The sequence below is a fragment of the Sus scrofa genome, chromosome 13, assembly GCF_000003025.6.
Source record: "Sus scrofa isolate TJ Tabasco breed Duroc chromosome 13, Sscrofa11.1, whole genome shotgun sequence".
In the NCBI taxonomy this organism is placed as follows: domain Eukaryota; kingdom Metazoa; phylum Chordata; class Mammalia; order Artiodactyla; family Suidae; genus Sus; species Sus scrofa.
In genome coordinates this window covers 37,904,176-37,921,138 of record NC_010455.5, presented here as the reverse complement: position 1 = coordinate 37,921,138, position 16,963 = coordinate 37,904,176, and the positions used below count along the sequence as shown (strand labels likewise).

Genomic DNA, 16,963 nt, shown 5'->3' with positions numbered 1-16,963 from the left:
AAATGCAAAGGATCAAAAGAGACTACTATATGCAACTATACGCCAATAAAATGGAAAACCTAGAAGAAATGGACAAATTCTTAGAAAAGTACAATCTTCCAAGGCTAAACCAAGATGAAATAGAAAAGATGAGTGGGCCAATCGCAAGGACTGAAATTGAAACTGTGATGAAAAACTTCCAACAAACTAAAGTCCAGGACCAGATGGTTTCACAGGTGAATTCTATCAAACATATAGATAAGAGCGAATACCTCTCCTTCTGAAACTATTCCAAAAAAATTGCAGAGGAAGGATACTCCCAAACTCATTCTATGAGGCCACCATCTCCCTGACATCAAAATCAGACAAAGATACCACAAAAAAAGAAAACTACAGGCCAATGTCACTGATGAACATTGATGCAAAAATCCTCAACAAAATACTAGCAAACCACATCCAACAATACATTGAAAGGATTGTATATCATGATCAAGTGGGACTTATCCAGGGATGCAAGGGCTCTTCAATATCCAGAAATCCATCAGTGTGATACACCTCATTAACAAACTGAATAGTAAAAACCATATGATCCTCTCAATAGATGCGGAAAAAGCCTTTGACAAAATCCAACACCCATTTATGATAAAAACCCTTCAGAGAGTGGGCATAGAGGGAACCTACCTCACTATAATAAAGGCCATATATGACAAACCACAGCTAACATCATTCTCAATGATGAAAAGCTGAAGGAATTCCTGCTGAGATTAGGAACAATACACGGATGTCTGCTCTCGCCACTACTCTTCAACATAGTTTTGGAAGTCCTAGCCACAGGAATCGGAGAAGTAAAAGAAATAAAAAGAATCTGAATTGCAAAGGAAGTAGTAAAACTATCACTATTTGCAGATGATGTAATACTAAACCTAGAGAATCCTAAAGACTCAACCAGAAAACTGTTAGAGCTCATCCATGAATTTGGCAGTTGCAGGATACAAAATCAATACACATAAATCAATGGCATTTCTATATACTAACAATGAAAGATCAGAAAGAGAAATTAGGGAAGCAATCTCATTTACCATCGGATCCAAAAGAATAAAATCCCTAGGTGTAAACCTACCTAAAGAGGCAAAAGACCTTTACTCTGAAAACTATAAGATGCTGATAAAAGAAATCAAAGATGACACAACTAGATGGAAAGACATACCATGCTCTTAGATTGGAAGAGTCAATATTATTAAAATGACTATACTACCCAAGGCAATCTACAGATTCAATGCAATCCCTATCAAATTACCATGGGCATTCTTCACAGAACTTGAACAAAATATTTTAAAATTTGTTTGGAAGTACAAAAGACCCAGAATAGCCAAAGACAGCCTGAAAAAGAAAAATGGAACTGGAGGAATCAGGCTGCCTGACTTCAGACTCTACTACAAAGCAATAGTCATCAAAACCATATGGTACTGGCACAAAGACAGAAGTATAGATCAGTGAAACAGGATAGAAAGCCTAGAATTAAACCCACACACCTACAGCCAACTAATCTATGACAAAGAAGGCAAGAATATACAATGGAGAATGGACAGCCTGTTCAATAAGTGGTGCTGGGAAAACTGGACACCCACATGGAAAAGAATGAAATTAGGACACTCCCTAACACCATACACAAAAATAAACTCAAAATAGATTAAGGAGCTAGATATAATACTAGATACTATAAAACTCTTAGAGGAAACCAGAGGCCAAACACTCTCTGACATAAGTGACAGCAACATCTTCTCAGATCCACCTCTTAGAGTAATGACAGTGAAAACAAAGATAAACAAATTGGACCTAATTAAACTTAAAAGTTTCTGCACAGCAAAGGAAACCCTAAAGAAAATGAAAAGACAACCCACAGAATGGGAGAAAATCTTTGCAAATGAATCGACTGACAAGGGATTCATCTCCAAAATTTATAAACACTGCCTACAACTCAATATCAAAAAAACAAACAACCCCATGAAGAAATGGGCAGAAGATGGGCTGAAGATCTAAACTGACAATTCTCCAAAGAAGACATATGGATGACTAAAAAACACATGAAAGTTGTTCAACATCACTCATTATTAGAGAAACGCAAATCAAAACCACTATGAGGTACCACCTTACACCAGTCAGAATGGCCATCATCAAAAAGTGCAAACAGTAAGTTCTGGAGAGGCTGTGGAGAAAATGGAACCCTAGTACACTGTTGATTGGATTGTAAATTGGTGCAGCCACTGTGGCAAACAGTGTGGAGATTCCTCAGAAAACTAAGAACAGAACTACCATTTATTTGATCCAGCCATCCCACTCATGGGCATCTATCCAGAGAAAACCAGGACTCGCAAAGACACATGTACTCCGATATTCATTGAAGCACTATTTGCAATAGCCAAGACATGGAATCAACCTAAATGTCCATCTACAGATGAGTGGATCAAGAAGATGTGGTACATATACACAATGGAATATTAGCCATTAAGAAGAACAAAATACTGGCATTTTTAGCAACATGGATGGACCTAGAAATTACCATGCTGAGTGAATCAGTCAGTCAATGAGACTCCAACATCAAATACTATCACTGATATGTGGAATCTGAAAAAGGGACACAATGAACTTCTTTGCAGAACAGATAGTGACTCACAGACTTTGAGAAACTTCTGGTTTCTAAAGGAGACAGGTTGGAGTGTGGGGGATGTGCTGGGGGTTTGGGATGGAAATGTTATAAAATTGGCATGTGATGATCATTGTACAACTATAAATGTAATAAATTATTGAGTAATATAAAAGAAAGAGAATATACTTTCAACTCTGATGTGAGAAGAAGAAGAGAAAACCTGGGAATAAAATTTTTATGTGGATCTTACCAAACTGACAAAAAATTAATAAACTGGGCAGAAATAAAATGTGAATTTATAAGATTAAAAAAAAGAAAGTATCATAAAAATTTTAACCCAATTATCATAAAATCGATTGAATAAATACCTAATCCTTCAGTGAGGTTTTATACTTTTTGAATTTTTCAGTAGTAGAGTAGAAATAACAGAAGAAAGAATCAGTGAAATTGGGACAGCTCAATAGAACTTAGTTTGTATTACAGGGACTGTGGACTGGAAAATAAATGAATATAGCTCAGGGTCCTGTGGAGCAACAACAAATATCTACCATGTTGCTGGAGTACTACAAAGAAGAAAGAATATGGGGCTTAAAAAGTATTTGAAGAAGTAATAGCTGAAGTTTCCCAAAATTGGCAAAAGGTATAAACCTACAGATTTAGAGAGATGAATGAAACCAGAATAAGATAAACCTATAGAAATCTATACCAAGACACATCATGATTAAACCTCTAAAAACAAAGCAAAAAAACCTTAAAGCAATCAGAGAGAATCCACTCAATATTTATCGGTAATAAATACCCTTTTAGTTGATGGTAAATTTCTCATTTGAAAACATGGAATCCAGAAAGATTTGGCACATTTTTCAAGTGCAGATAGAAAAAACTTTCAGCCACAGATTCTCTGATGAAACTCTCATTCAGGAATGAATAGGGAAATAAACACATTTTTAGATGAAAGGAAACCAAGAGTATTTATCACTAACATATATATCCTTAAAGAAAGACTAAAGCTCTGTAAAGAGAGAGGAAATGATAACAGAAGAAGCTACTAGAACTTTAGAAATGAAGGAAGAACAGTGGAATGGAAGACAATCGGACTGAATAATGGACTATTTTTCTCCTTTAAGTTTTTAGAGTCATTTTTGTTGATTTAAGCAAAAATCATAACAATATGGTAGCACTCAATGTATATAGGGGAAATAATGAGACATGTATTTTAAAAGTAGGGAAGGTAAAAGGACCTTAAAGGAAGTACAATTTCAATATTTCAGTTGAAGTAGTAGAAAATTTATATTGGTAGATTTTGGCATGTTGCATATGTATATTGCACCACATATGGCAGTTGATAGGAACATATTTAAAACTATATACTTCAAAAATAGTTTAAATAAATGAAGATGAAATCCTAAAAGTATTTCAAGTACTTCCTAGGAAGCCAAGAAACGATAAATAGAGGAAATGAACAGAAAACAAATGACAAAAAAGCAGAGGTAAGCCCTAACATATCAATAATTACCTTACATAAATGTTCAGAACATATCAATTAAAATACAGAGATTACCAAAGTGGATTAAACAAAACAAAAATGTGATACCACTATATACTATCAGTAAAAGTCACTTAATATGCAGTAACATAGGTATGTTAAAAGTAAAAGAATGGAAAAAGATGTATCATGTTAACAGTAATTGGTAGAAAGGAGAAATGGCTATAGTAATATCAGACAAAGTATACTTAAGAGCAAATGAAATTACTAGGGACATAAGGTGACATTATATAATAATATAGGAAGTAATCCACCAAGAAGATGCGGTAAATCTATATGTGTGTGCACCAAACAAAAGAGCTTCAAAATATATAAAATAAAACCAGATAGAACTAAATGGCATAATAGGCAAATTCATGATAATAGTAGGGGACTTCAACACCCCTTCTGTCAACAAATCATAGAACAAAATACAGAAATTTAGCAAAGATACAGAAGAATTGAACAACTTTATTAACTAATGAGAGCTATTTCACATTATAGTACACTCCACCCCAAAACTGCAGACTATAACATTCTTTTCAAGTCTTCATGTAACATTCATCAATATTGACCCTACTCAGTGTTGTAAAAGAAACCTCATCATATTTAAAATAATTTATATTCTTACCTCCTCTGTCGAAAATTAATTGACCATAGGTGTCTGGGTTTATTTCTGGGTTCTCTATTCTGTTCCTTTGGTCTGTATGTCTGTTTTTGTACCAGTAACACACTGTCTTGATTTTTGTAGCTTTATGATGTTGTCTGAAGTCTGCGAGAGTCATGCCTCCTCGTTTTTTTTTTTTCCCTTCAGGATTGCTTTGGCAATTCTGAGTCTTTTATTGTTGCATATAAATTTTTGGATTGTTTATTCTAGTTCTGTGGAAAATGTCAAAATCAAAAATTTTGATAGAGATTGTATTGAATATATAGATTGCTTTGAGTAGTATAGTCATTTTAACAATATTAATTCTTCCAATCCAGAAGCATAAAATATCTTTCCATTTCTTTGAATCCTCTTTAATTTCCTTGATTAAGGTTTTATAGTTCTTGGCATATAAGTCCTTTACCTCCTTGGTCAGGTGTATTCCCAGGTATTTGATTTTGGGGGGTGCAATTTTAAAAGAATATATTGTATTTTTGTATTCCTTTTCCAATATTTCATTGTTAGTGTATGGAAATGCAACTCATTTCTGAATGTTAATCTTATCTCCTGCTAGTTTGCTGAATTTGTTGATCAGTTGAAGTTGTTTTTGGGTTGAGTCTGTAGGGTCTTCTATATATAGTATCATGTCATCTGCATATAGTGACAGTTTTACCTCTTCTCTTCCAATTTGGATGCCTTTTGCTTTTTTTTGTTTGATTACTGGGGCTAGGACTTCCAGTACCATGTTGAAAAACAGTGGTGAGAGTGGGCATCCTTGTCTTGTTCTAGATTTTAGTGGAAGGCTTTCAGCTTTTCTCTGTGAGTATTATATTTGCTATGGGTTTGTCATAAATAGCTTTAATTATATTAAGGTATGTTCCCTCTATACCCACTTTGGTAAGAGTTTGGATCGTGAGTGGATGTTAGACTTTGTCAAATGCTTTTGCTGCATCTATTGAGATGATCATGTGGTTTTTTACTTTTTTGTTAATGTGGTTTATGATGTTATTGATTTGCATATGTTGAACCATCCTTGTGCACCTGTGATGAATCCCACCTGGTGTATGATCTTTTTGATATGTTGTTGTGTTCAGATGGCTAAAATTTTATTGAGAATTTTTGCTTCTATATTCATCAAAGCTATTGGCCTACAGTTTTCTTTTTTTAGTGTTATCTTTGTCTGGTTTTGGAATTAGGGTGATCGTGGCGTCGTAGAATGTCTTTGGGAGTGTTCCTTCTTCTCCAAACTTTTGAAAAAGTTTAGGAGAATGGGTATAAGTTCCTCTTTGTATGTTTGGTAGAATTTACCTGTGAAGCCATCTGGTCCTGGACTTTTATTTGTAGGGAGTGTTTTTATGACATATTCAATTTCATTTCTAGTGATTGGTCTATTCAGTTGATCTATTTCTTCTTGATTCATTTTTGGCAGGCTGTAAATGTCTAGAAAGTTGTCCATTTCTTCTAGGTTGTCAAGTTTGTTGATATACAATTGTCCTTACTGTTCTCTTGTGGTTTTTTGTATTTCTCTAGTATCTGCTGTGACTTTTCCTTTTTCATTTCTTACTTTGTTTGTATGAGTTTTTTTCTTTCCTCTTCTTGGTGAATCTAGCCAGAGGTTTGTCGATTTTGTGTACCTTTTCAAAGAGCCAGCTCTTGGTTTTATTTATTTCTTCTATCATTTTTTAAATCTCTATTTTATTGATTTCCTCTTTAATATTTATGATTTCCTTCCTTCTGCCAACTTTAGGTTTTGTTTGTTCTTCTTTTTCTAATTCATTTAAGTGTTGGGTTAAGTTGTTCATTTGAGATTTTTCTTCTTTTTTGAGGAAGGCCTGTATTGCTATGAATTTCCCTCTGAGCACTGCTTTTGCAGCTTCCCATTGATTTTGAGTGGTTGTGTCTTCATTATCATTTGTCTCGAGGTATTTTTTACTTTCCTTCTTGATTTCCTCATTGACCCATTGGTTTTTTAGTAGCATGTTCTTTAGTCTCCATGTAGTTAGTTTTTTCTCATTTCTTGTCCTGTGTTTGATTTCTAGTTTCATGGCATTGTGGGCAGAGAAAATACTTGAAATAATTTGTGTACTCTTAAATTTGTTGAGGTTAGCTTTATGCCCCAGTATGTGATTGATCCTTGAGAATGTTCCATGTGCACTTGAGAAGAATGTGTATTCTGATTTTTTTTTTGTCTGTAATGTCCTGAACATATTTATTAAGTCTAACCTTTCTACTATGTCATTTAGGATCTCTCTTGCCTTATAGATTCTTTCTAGAGGATCTGTCCATTGATGTGAGTGGGGTGTTAAAGTCTTATGCTATGATTGTATTCCCATGTATTTCTCCTTTTATGTCTGTTAGTATTTGTTGTAGGTACCTGGGTGCTCCTGTATTAGGGACATATATATTGATGATTGTATTTTCCTCTCCTTGAATGGATCCTTTTACCATTTAATAGTGTCCTTCTTTGTCTTTCTTAATGGACTTCATTTTAAAGTCTATTTTTTCTGATATGAGTATTGCAACTCTTGATTTCCTGTCTTGTCCACTGGCATGAAGTAACTTTTCCCATGCCCTCATGTTCAATCTATATGTGTCCTTTGCTCTAAGGTGAATTTCTTGTAGACAGCAGATTGTAGGTTTTTTCATTTTTTTAAAATCTAATCTGCCACTTTATGTCTTTTGATTGGAGCATTCAGTCCATTGACGTTTAAGGTGATTATTGATAAATGTGTATTTATTGCCATTTTAAACCTTGTTTTCTAGTTGACTCAATGTTTCTCTTTTTTTCTTTTCTTTTTTGTGTTGGATGGTTTCCATTTATTTTATGCTTGAGTACTTTTCTTTTCAGTTTTTGTGAAAGTGATGTTCAGTTTTGATTTGTGGTTGCCCTGTTTTTTAAGCACGTTAAGCCCTTTCTATACCTGCTTGCTTTTGCCTGATAGTCATATAGGCTCAAAGATGTCATTAATATAAAAAAAAGAATCTATATTTTCTTAATTTACTTCCACACATTGTATGATTTTGATTTAAAGAAAAACAAACAAAAAAAAACCCCAAAAAACAAAAACGTCTTCATGTTTAGATCTGTATGCTGGCTTATTTAAGTGACTGTGTTCCAATTGTGGTTTACTCTGTCCTAATTCTTCTTTTTCTCTTTTCTCTCTCTCTTTTTTCTTTTTAATTTAGCAAGCCCTTTCAGTATTTCTTTTAGAATGGGTTTAGTATTGCTGTACTCTTTTAGCTTTTGTTTGTTGGAGAAATTCTTTATTTTCTCTTCTATTTTAAATGATATTCTTGCTGGATAGAGTATTCTAGATTGCAAATTTTTTCTTTCACTGCTTTAAATATATCTTGCCATTCCCTTCTGACCAGGAGTGTTTCTGTAGAGAAATCAGCTGGTAGCCTTATGGGGGCTCCCTTATAATTAATGCTTTGCTTTTCTCTTGCTGCCTTTAGAATCCATATGAGGGGATTTTACATGCAAGAAGTACTCTGTGCTGATTATGATGATGGAGGGGGCCATCTGGCAAGGACCTGAGGTCATCTTGTTGCAGGCAAGAGCAATGCCTGGCCAACAGCCAGGCCGAAACTAAATAGTGCCTGTAACTTTGAGTTACTGTCATTGCTTAGTGATTAACTAACCCCACTAGTATCCATGTGGTCATGGGTGTGATCCCTGGCCTTGCTCAGTGGGTTAAGGATCTGGTGTTGCCATGAGCTATTGTATAGGTTGTAGATGTGGCTCAAATCCCATGTTGCTGTGTCTGTGGCATAGGCTGGCAGCTGCAGCTCCAATTTGACCCTTAGCCTGGGAACCTCCATATGCCATGGGTGCCACCCTAACAAGACAAACAAAAACATAACAAAAACACCATAAATAATGCCAATAACCTGATTAATTTTGAAAGAGGACCCCAAGTTCAGATGAGAATTTAGCCAGATTGACTCCTTGACATTAGCTTTCTGAGACCTTAAACACAGAAACCCATCACACTATGCTCAGACTTGTGATCTGCAGATTGTGAGATAACAAATTCATGTTGTTTTAAGCTACAAATTTATGTTAATATTTTATGCACCAGTCAAAAATAAATCCAATGTGTTGATTTAAATTTTTGTGTTTCAATCTATTGTTTATTACATCCTGTGCTAACAGTCAGTTTTGCCTTTCCCCCTAAGTGTTCTCACCATTCCACTTGTTGTTATGTAAAAGGTATTTTTGGAGGAGAATTATGGAAAGGTGTAGGAGTAGGACACATGAAGAATCTGTCTCTCCATCTAGACAACAGTTGCCCTGGCAGAATCTGTCTTATGTTATTTTGGAAATCTGAAGTCTATTGAAAGCTTGCAATTTCCAAGGGAAGGTATGGATAGTAAAAATACAGTTAATTTTGGTCACTGTCAGCTCTTAGCATAGTATAAACTACCTCTCCCCTACGCCTTAGCCAAATGGAAGGCAGATGAACATGTGTTCTTTGAGCAGTCCACACATAGCTCACGGCAGCCAGAGTGGGTAAGAAGGATCCTGTCCTCCAAATAATGGGGATTTGTGCTCAAGGAACTAAAAGAAGATATGGAAAAGTCAAGAAAACATAGTGTGAACAAAATGGAAATATTAATAAATATATAGAAAAACTTGTAATGTTGGTTGTAGAACTATAAATATAATAACATTCATTGAATTTAAGAAAAAATTTTAAAAAATAGAAATACTAAAAAGAAACCAGAAGGAAATTTTGGAGTTGGAACGTGTAATAACTGAAATAATAAAATTACTAAAAGGATTCAGAGGCAGCTTTGAGCAGCAGAAGAAAGAATCAGCAAACTTGAAGTAATAAAAATTATTGAGTCTGAGGAGCAGAAAGAAAAAAATTATTTAACAAAAGTGAACACAGTGTGCAGGACCTATGGTACACCATCCAGCAGATGAACATACACACTGTGGGAGTCCCAAATAGAGAAAGGAGAGACTAAGGGGCAAAGAGAATATCTGAAAAAATAATAGCCTAAAAAATTACAACTTTGTTTTAAGACACGAATATAAACATTCAAAAAGCTCAGTGAATTCCAAGAAACTCCATGAACTCCAAGAAAGATGAACTCAAGCAGATCCACATGGAGACACATTATAATCATACTTTTGAAGCCAAAGATAAAAGAGAATCTTGAAAGCAGCAAGAGAGAAATGTCCTTTCACTTGCAAGGGATCTTAAATAAGATTAAAATAAGATTATAAGCATATTGCTAATTGGAGAGTTTGGTGGCCAGAAGGCAATGGGCTGATATATTCGAAGTGCTGAAAGAAAATAAAAATAAAAAGTGTTAACTAAGAATCCTACTTCTAGCAAAACCATTCTTCAGGAGTTAGGAAAAGGGTTCCCTTTGTGGCTCAGCAGTAGCAAACCAACTAGTATCTATGAGGACTTGAGTTCAATCGCAGGCCTCTCAGGGATTAAGGATCTGGTGTTGCTGTGAGCTGTTGTCTCATATGTGGCACAGATCTGGTGTTGCTGTGGCTGTGGTGTAGGCTGGCAGCTACTACTCTGATTCAGCCCCTAGCCTGGGCACTTCCATATGCCATGGGTGTAGCCCTAAAAAGACCAAAAAAATAGAGAGAGAGAGAGAGAGAGAAATGAAGATACTCCCAGATGAAAAAAATGCTGAGTGAGCTCATTACCACTACAGCTGTCCTGCAGAAAGCATTCAAGGGTTTTCTACAGGGTGAAATAAAAGGAAACTAGATGGTAACTTAAAGCTATGTGAAAAAATAAAGATCTCAATAAAGATAAATGCATGGGCAATTACAAAGGCTACTGTTCTTATAACAATGGTATGTAACTCTACTTTTTAATAATTTTCTACATAATTTAAGAGGTAAGTGCATTTAAAAGATTTATGTTTTGGGGCACACAGTGTATAAAGATGTAATTTTGTGACATAAACAACTGAAAGGGTTGGGGGAAGAGCTGTAACAGAGAAATATTTTTGTATGTTATTGAAGTTAAGCTGGCATAAATTCAAATAAAGTGTTATTACTTTGAGATGGTAAATGTAATTGCCATGATAACTATGAAGAAAATACCTATAGAATATACACAAAAGGAAGTGATAAAATAATTTAAACATTTCACTACAAAAAGCAACTAAGCACAAAAGTAGATAGTAATGCAGGGAATGAGGAACAAAAATTTTTAAGGTATATAGAAAACAAATGGAAAAATGACAGTATAAGTCCCTTCTTTTCAGTAATTACTTTAAATGTAAATGGACTAAACTCTCCAACTGAAAGATAGAGATTAGAGATTGGCAGAATGGATCAAGGAAACAATAAAAAAGAAAACATACCCAATTATATGATGTCTCTAAGAGGCTTACTTTAGATTCAAAAACACAAATAGGGATGGAAAAACATATTCCATGCAAATAGTAACTGAAAGAGAGCCACGGTAGTTACCCTAATATCAGTTAAAATAGACTTTAAAGAGATAAAGTTGTTATAAATTAATAAAAGTTTCAATACAACAAGATTAAAGCAGTTAAAAGCATTTATGCACCTAATGACAGACCATCAAAATACATGAAGCAAAAACTGGCAGAACTGAAGGGAGAAAAAATTCTGCAATGATAGTTGGAGGCTTCCAATACTCTTAATATTAGAACAGCTAGAGAGAAGTTAAACAGGGAAATAAAGGACTTAATGCAGTAAACCAATGAGAGCTAACAGACATGTTCAGTATACTCTACTCAATAATAGCACACACATTCTTCTTAAGTGTACGGGGGACATTTTCAAGGCGAGGCCATTTTGGGGGCCACAAATAAAGTCTCAGTAGATTTAAAAAATTGAGATACCTTGACAAGTATCTTCTCTGACAGCAGGAGAAGTTAGAAATCAGTTACAGAAGAAAAACTGGAAAAGTCAGAAATTTGTGGAAGTTAAACAACATACTTTTAATGGATCAAAACAGAAATCACAATGGAAATTAGAAAATACTTGGAGTTGAAAAAAACCAAAAACACAAAAATACTGAAACTTGTGGGATACAGAGAATGCAATATTGTGAATGAAATTTAAGTTTATAAATGCTTACATTAAAAAAAAAACAAGAAAAATCTCACATCAACAGCCTCACTTTACAACTTAAGAAATTAGAAAAGAAGCAAAATGGATAGATGTAGAGACTACTACACTGAGCAAAGTAAACCAGACAAATATCACATGATCTTGCTTTGTATATGGAATCTAAAACAAATGATACAAATAAACTTATATATAAAACAGAAGTAGATCCACAGACAGAAGTAGATCCATAGACAGAAAATACACTTGGTTACCAAATGAGAATGATATGGGGGAGGGATAAATTAGGAGTTTGGAATTAACATATACATAAATTTTTTAAAAAGCAAAAAAAAAAAAGAAAAAAGAATATAGAAGGGAAAACTAAACCAAAAGCTACTATAAGGAAGAAAACAAAGAGAACAGAGATAAGTGAAATAGAGACTAGAAAGACAAAGAAAATCAGTGAAACCAAAATTTAGTTCTTTGAAAAGATCAGTAAAGTTAACAAAACTTTACCTAGGTGGACTAAGAAAAAAAGAAAACTTAAATTACTAAAATTAGAAATTAAAGTCAAGACATTACTACCAGCTCTGCAGAAATAAGTTTTATAGGCAAATACTATAAACAGTTGTATGCTAACATAGATGTAATGAACATATTCCTAGAAACACCAAACTACTAAGACCAAAGCATGAAGAAATGGAAAATTTGAGTAGAACTGTAACTAGCAAGGGGATTGAGTCAATAATCAAAAATCTCCCAAAAGAGACCCGAGAGCTTCACTGATGAAGTCTGGTCCTGGGAGGTTAGCAGGAGTGGTTTTTTAAGGCTGGGGCAATGCTGGCTGGTGATAGAAGAACAGGTGAGCTTTCCTGTGAAAAGCCTCATGTTCCATGTCAGAGAGTTTGGATTTTATCTGCAGGCAATGGGAAGCAATTGAAGAGTTTTAAGAAAGGAAGTCTGTAACAAATCAGATCTTCGTTATAGGAGGGTTATTTGTGCTGCTGTTTGGAGACCAGATGAGAGGGGCAGCAATTGTGGCATCAAGGAGGCTGCTGTTGTTTTGTCAAAGACATCTCTCCTATGGGAGCCTACACTTGTGTGAAAACCCACAAAAATCTCCCTCTGGGCATTGGCCCTCCTCAGACTTGGCAGGCCTGGAGTTTCAGAAGTCAGCTTGAAGCTGTTGGAATTAGGGCTGTCTGAGGACCTCCAGGCCCTGAGCTCTTCCTTGACCTTTCTCCTCTCTCTTGTGGTCAGCTCTGGAAGGTGCAGTTTCCTCTTGAGCAAAACTGGCTCTTTCTGAGTCTGTCCAGCTCTGATGGAAAGGCAGCTCAGTTCAAAGGCAAGGACAACTCTCTGCTCAGGTCCATCTCCAGCCTTCTTCTGCTCAGGCTCATCTCTTATTTTATCAAGTCACAGTGACCACCAGTAAGTTGGCTATGTTGCTTAAGTGGTTTCCATTTTTTGTAGCATGAGGGATTTCTCACAAAATCTTCACTTTCCACCTTCAAACCTCCCCATCCTAATCTTGGTTTTCAATTTGCTTATTTTCTACTACCTTCTCTTTGAATCTACTATAGCCTCCGCTTTTGAAGAAAAGTTCCCAGCACTTTTTTCTTGTAAATATCATTAATGATTTGTTAACATTAGAAAGCTGTAAAGTAATTTTTAAAAAAGATGCAGAATTTTACACTTAACCCTAGTCTCCTAAAATTAAAAATTTTAAATTGAGTCTTTCTTGGAGTAACAAAGAAATACTTCCTTCTACAATGTGTCCTTTTAAAATGTACAGACTTATTGTTCAAAGCACATTTAAAGAACCATTCTTGTACTTTATAGTTGGTCTTAAAATAGCTTTTATTCTGTCTATATGTTCAAGGAAAACAGACTCACAGAATGCAGGGGAAGTTTAAAGAAGTAAAGCAAAATCATCAGTTGTACCATTATCAAATAATATTTTAATGGGTTACTCATATAAGTATTTTTGTTCTATGCTAGAATTTTTTCTTTTTACAAATATTTTACATTCTCCTTTTTTTCTTCTCATTCTATTTCCACTTAGTTATCAATTGTATGCAAACATTTCAAATATTTGCATAATGGTTTAAATTTTTATATACACATATAAACTAAAAATGACCTTTAATCTCACCAACTAGGTAATTTAGTTGTCACTAAAAATAAGTAAAACCCACATGAAATCACATAGAAAATTCAAGCAGAAAACTATAGAAATGTACAAAAATGAGAAAGATAAGCTTCCCTCCATCCTTTGCACCCTAGAACCTGTCCCCCAAAGTTAAACACTGTTAAAATTTATTTATTTTTCCTAGAATAAAATTTTATTTTAATAGCTGCATCTATTTATAGGCTCTTTTTTTTTTTTTTTAAATTTTCACAAGAGGCTATATTCTTTACCCTGGTCTGTGCTCTACTTTTATTAAGAATCATTCTTGGCATTTTTTGTGCAAAATTTTTAAAGTGTATCCCTAGCTTTATAAATGTCTCTAGTTCCAGATCTGATTTTGAGTCCTGTTTGTGGTATAACTGGCTCTTCTGCTGAGTTCTTAGATGTTAGATAAATAGATATGTCACCCCTGTACCTCCAGATCTCACCAGCCCATATGTCTTCAGCTCTTATCTCCTACCTGCATTCTCCTAGGACCCCTGACCCTCAACATCTTTAGTCTTCCCTGTAATTTGGGGAGGCCCAAGGGAGTCTCACACAGGCTCATAGCAGTCTTCTTTAACCTCTATTTCTAGTGCTCAAAGTCCCTTGAAATCACTACTGCCTTGGGGTTCATGCCCTGAGAAGAAGTCCCCTCTCCCTCTCCAGGGCACTGTATCTCAGGGTGCACAGGGTATCTTAATCTGTTTGCTTGGAGCCATGGATTTGCAAATACGTGTGTATACAGATATATTTGTGGGTGAATACTCAACACACATTCTCTCTCAAGAGTCAGTCCTCTCAGCTTCTGGATTCTTCTGTATAACTATAATTCAGATAGCTAGCCATCCATATATTTGCTCACTTGCATATTTGCTAATGTTGTGTAACTACATGAAACTTGTCTGGAATGGAAGGAGCCTTTGACTACAGATGATTATACATTTTGAGTTCCTGTGTTTTCCATGGAGAGACAGTGAATTCTCTCACTGGTAGCTGGATAGGAACACAGTGCATTTTGATGAAGGAAAAGGTTAATAATTTGACCTAAACCAGGATGTCTGTCTCAAGGCAGAAAACAAGTCTTATTATAAAGTACATTTGTAGGAGTTCCGGTTGTGGCTCAGTGGATTAAGAGCACAACTAGTATCCATGAGGATACAGATTTGATTCCTGGTCTCACTCAGTGGGTTAAGGATCCAGCATTGCTGCAAGCTGCAGCGTAGCTCTCAGATGCAACTTGGAGCTCGTGTTGCTGTGTCTATGGTATAGGCCAGCAGCTGCAGCTCTGATTTGACCCCTAGTCTGGGATCTTCCATATGCTGCAGGTGTGGCTCTCAAAAGAAAAAAAAAAAGTGTATTTACAGAAAGAGGAAGAAGGAGGAGCCAAAGGGAAGGAGAAAGTAAGGAATAAAAGAAGGAAGGAGCAAAGGAAGGTGGGAAGAATGGAAGGATGGAAAGACCGTCTCCATGTCCGCATCCATTTTAACCCTTGAAAAAATTAGCCAAGTCCTCTGTCCTCAGATTAAGGGTCAGCAGGGTCATTATCTTTGCATAGAGCTATGTCGATGCTGCTACTGCTGCCATCTCTGCTGTCATCCTTCCTCTTTTTATTGCTTTTACTATTGTCATTATTTGTATTGCCATTCCAGAGTCATGCTATATGAATCAAGTAATCCTAAAATTAGTTTGAATCACACATTGTGGAGCACACATTTGGAATGATTTCCTGAGAAAGCCTGGGTGCAGAATACAAATATTTTGAATGGACTTATCTTAGAGTTGTACTGCTTTTTTTCCTTGTCATTTTAAAACCCTTAATACGAATAAATTGTTTGTACAGTGGGGCTTTTTTTTTAATCCTTAGATAAGAAATACATGGTTTGAAAGCAGAGAATAAAAACATGAATGATAATGTAGGCAATGCCCAAGAGAAGGTCTTTCCTGTTGCTTCTGGGCAGGCGTTATAATCGGCTATTTGGTGTGTTTATTTCAGGCTTCAGATAGTGGATAAAAGTAGCTGGTTGGTTGCCAGCACATGACTTACTTGCCAGATGGAGTGTTTAGTACTTGTTACATTTGATTTATATCACAAATTCTTGCCATTAACAGTCTTAATGGTGATAACCTACTTGGCTTTTCATGTGGTTACTTTGAAACAGCAACTTGACAACATTTGGCATATCACAAAGTTTCATACTGAATAAAGAAGTGAGTGAATGACATAGGTTCTGTCATATACTGATGTGTTGCTCAGTGCAGAATAAGCCCCCAATACGTGTCCGTCCATTGAATGAATAAATCCTGCAAATGTGTTTTCTTTGATTCACTACACCAAGATGAGGTCTATGGACTTGAGACTTAAAGGGCTGATGAAAGGGTAGAAACAGAAATAACAGTGCTTACATTTCTGAAGGACTTAACATTTGAATGGAAAGAGATGTTCTGCTCATCTGTATTACCATTTAAAGACAGAGTTGAATTACATGGAAGAAAGAAGTTCTCATCAAAATGTCCTTGATTCTAAGTCAAAGTATAACCTTGTAATACTGACAATTTCCACAATCTTGGGTCTATTTTTTAATAGGTCCAATTCAGGAATCTTGGCACTAGATATATAATAAAATGTGCATTAAACATGGTGATCTTTACTTTCAGATTGAAAACTTGCAAGAACAACTTAGAGATAAAGACAAGCAACTGACCAATCTGAAAGACAGAGTGAAGTCCCTGCAGACTGATTCCAGTAATACAGATACTGCACTGGCAACTCTTGAGGAGGCTTTGTCAGAGAAGGTGAGCTTGGACTAAAGATTAGTGGGGGTAATCAGGATTTAGAGAAATCATGATTGGGACAAGATGATCCAAATGCATTTTGTTGTGCCTGCTTTTCTCTGTGTACTCACATTAACCCTAGTCCCCACTTGGCCTCC

General features: G+C 35.4%; 1 protein-coding gene across 22 annotated transcripts in view; it reads left to right on the top strand.

Moving 5' to 3' along the window:
• Positions 1 to 16,963, top strand: part of ERC2 (ELKS/RAB6-interacting/CAST family member 2) — a 979,000-nt gene that overhangs the window by 446,374 nt on the left and 515,663 nt on the right. For all 22 annotated transcript variants that reach the window (XR_002337959.1, XR_002337957.1, XR_002337956.1 and 19 more), the window contains one exon: positions 16,689 to 16,826. Coding sequence is in view for 16 of the 22 variants with exons in the window: in XM_021070727.1 (XP_020926386.1) it covers positions 16,689 to 16,826 (138 nt within the window). In the remaining 6 variants the exon portion in view is untranslated. The remainder of the gene's footprint in view (positions 1 to 16,688; positions 16,827 to 16,963) is intronic.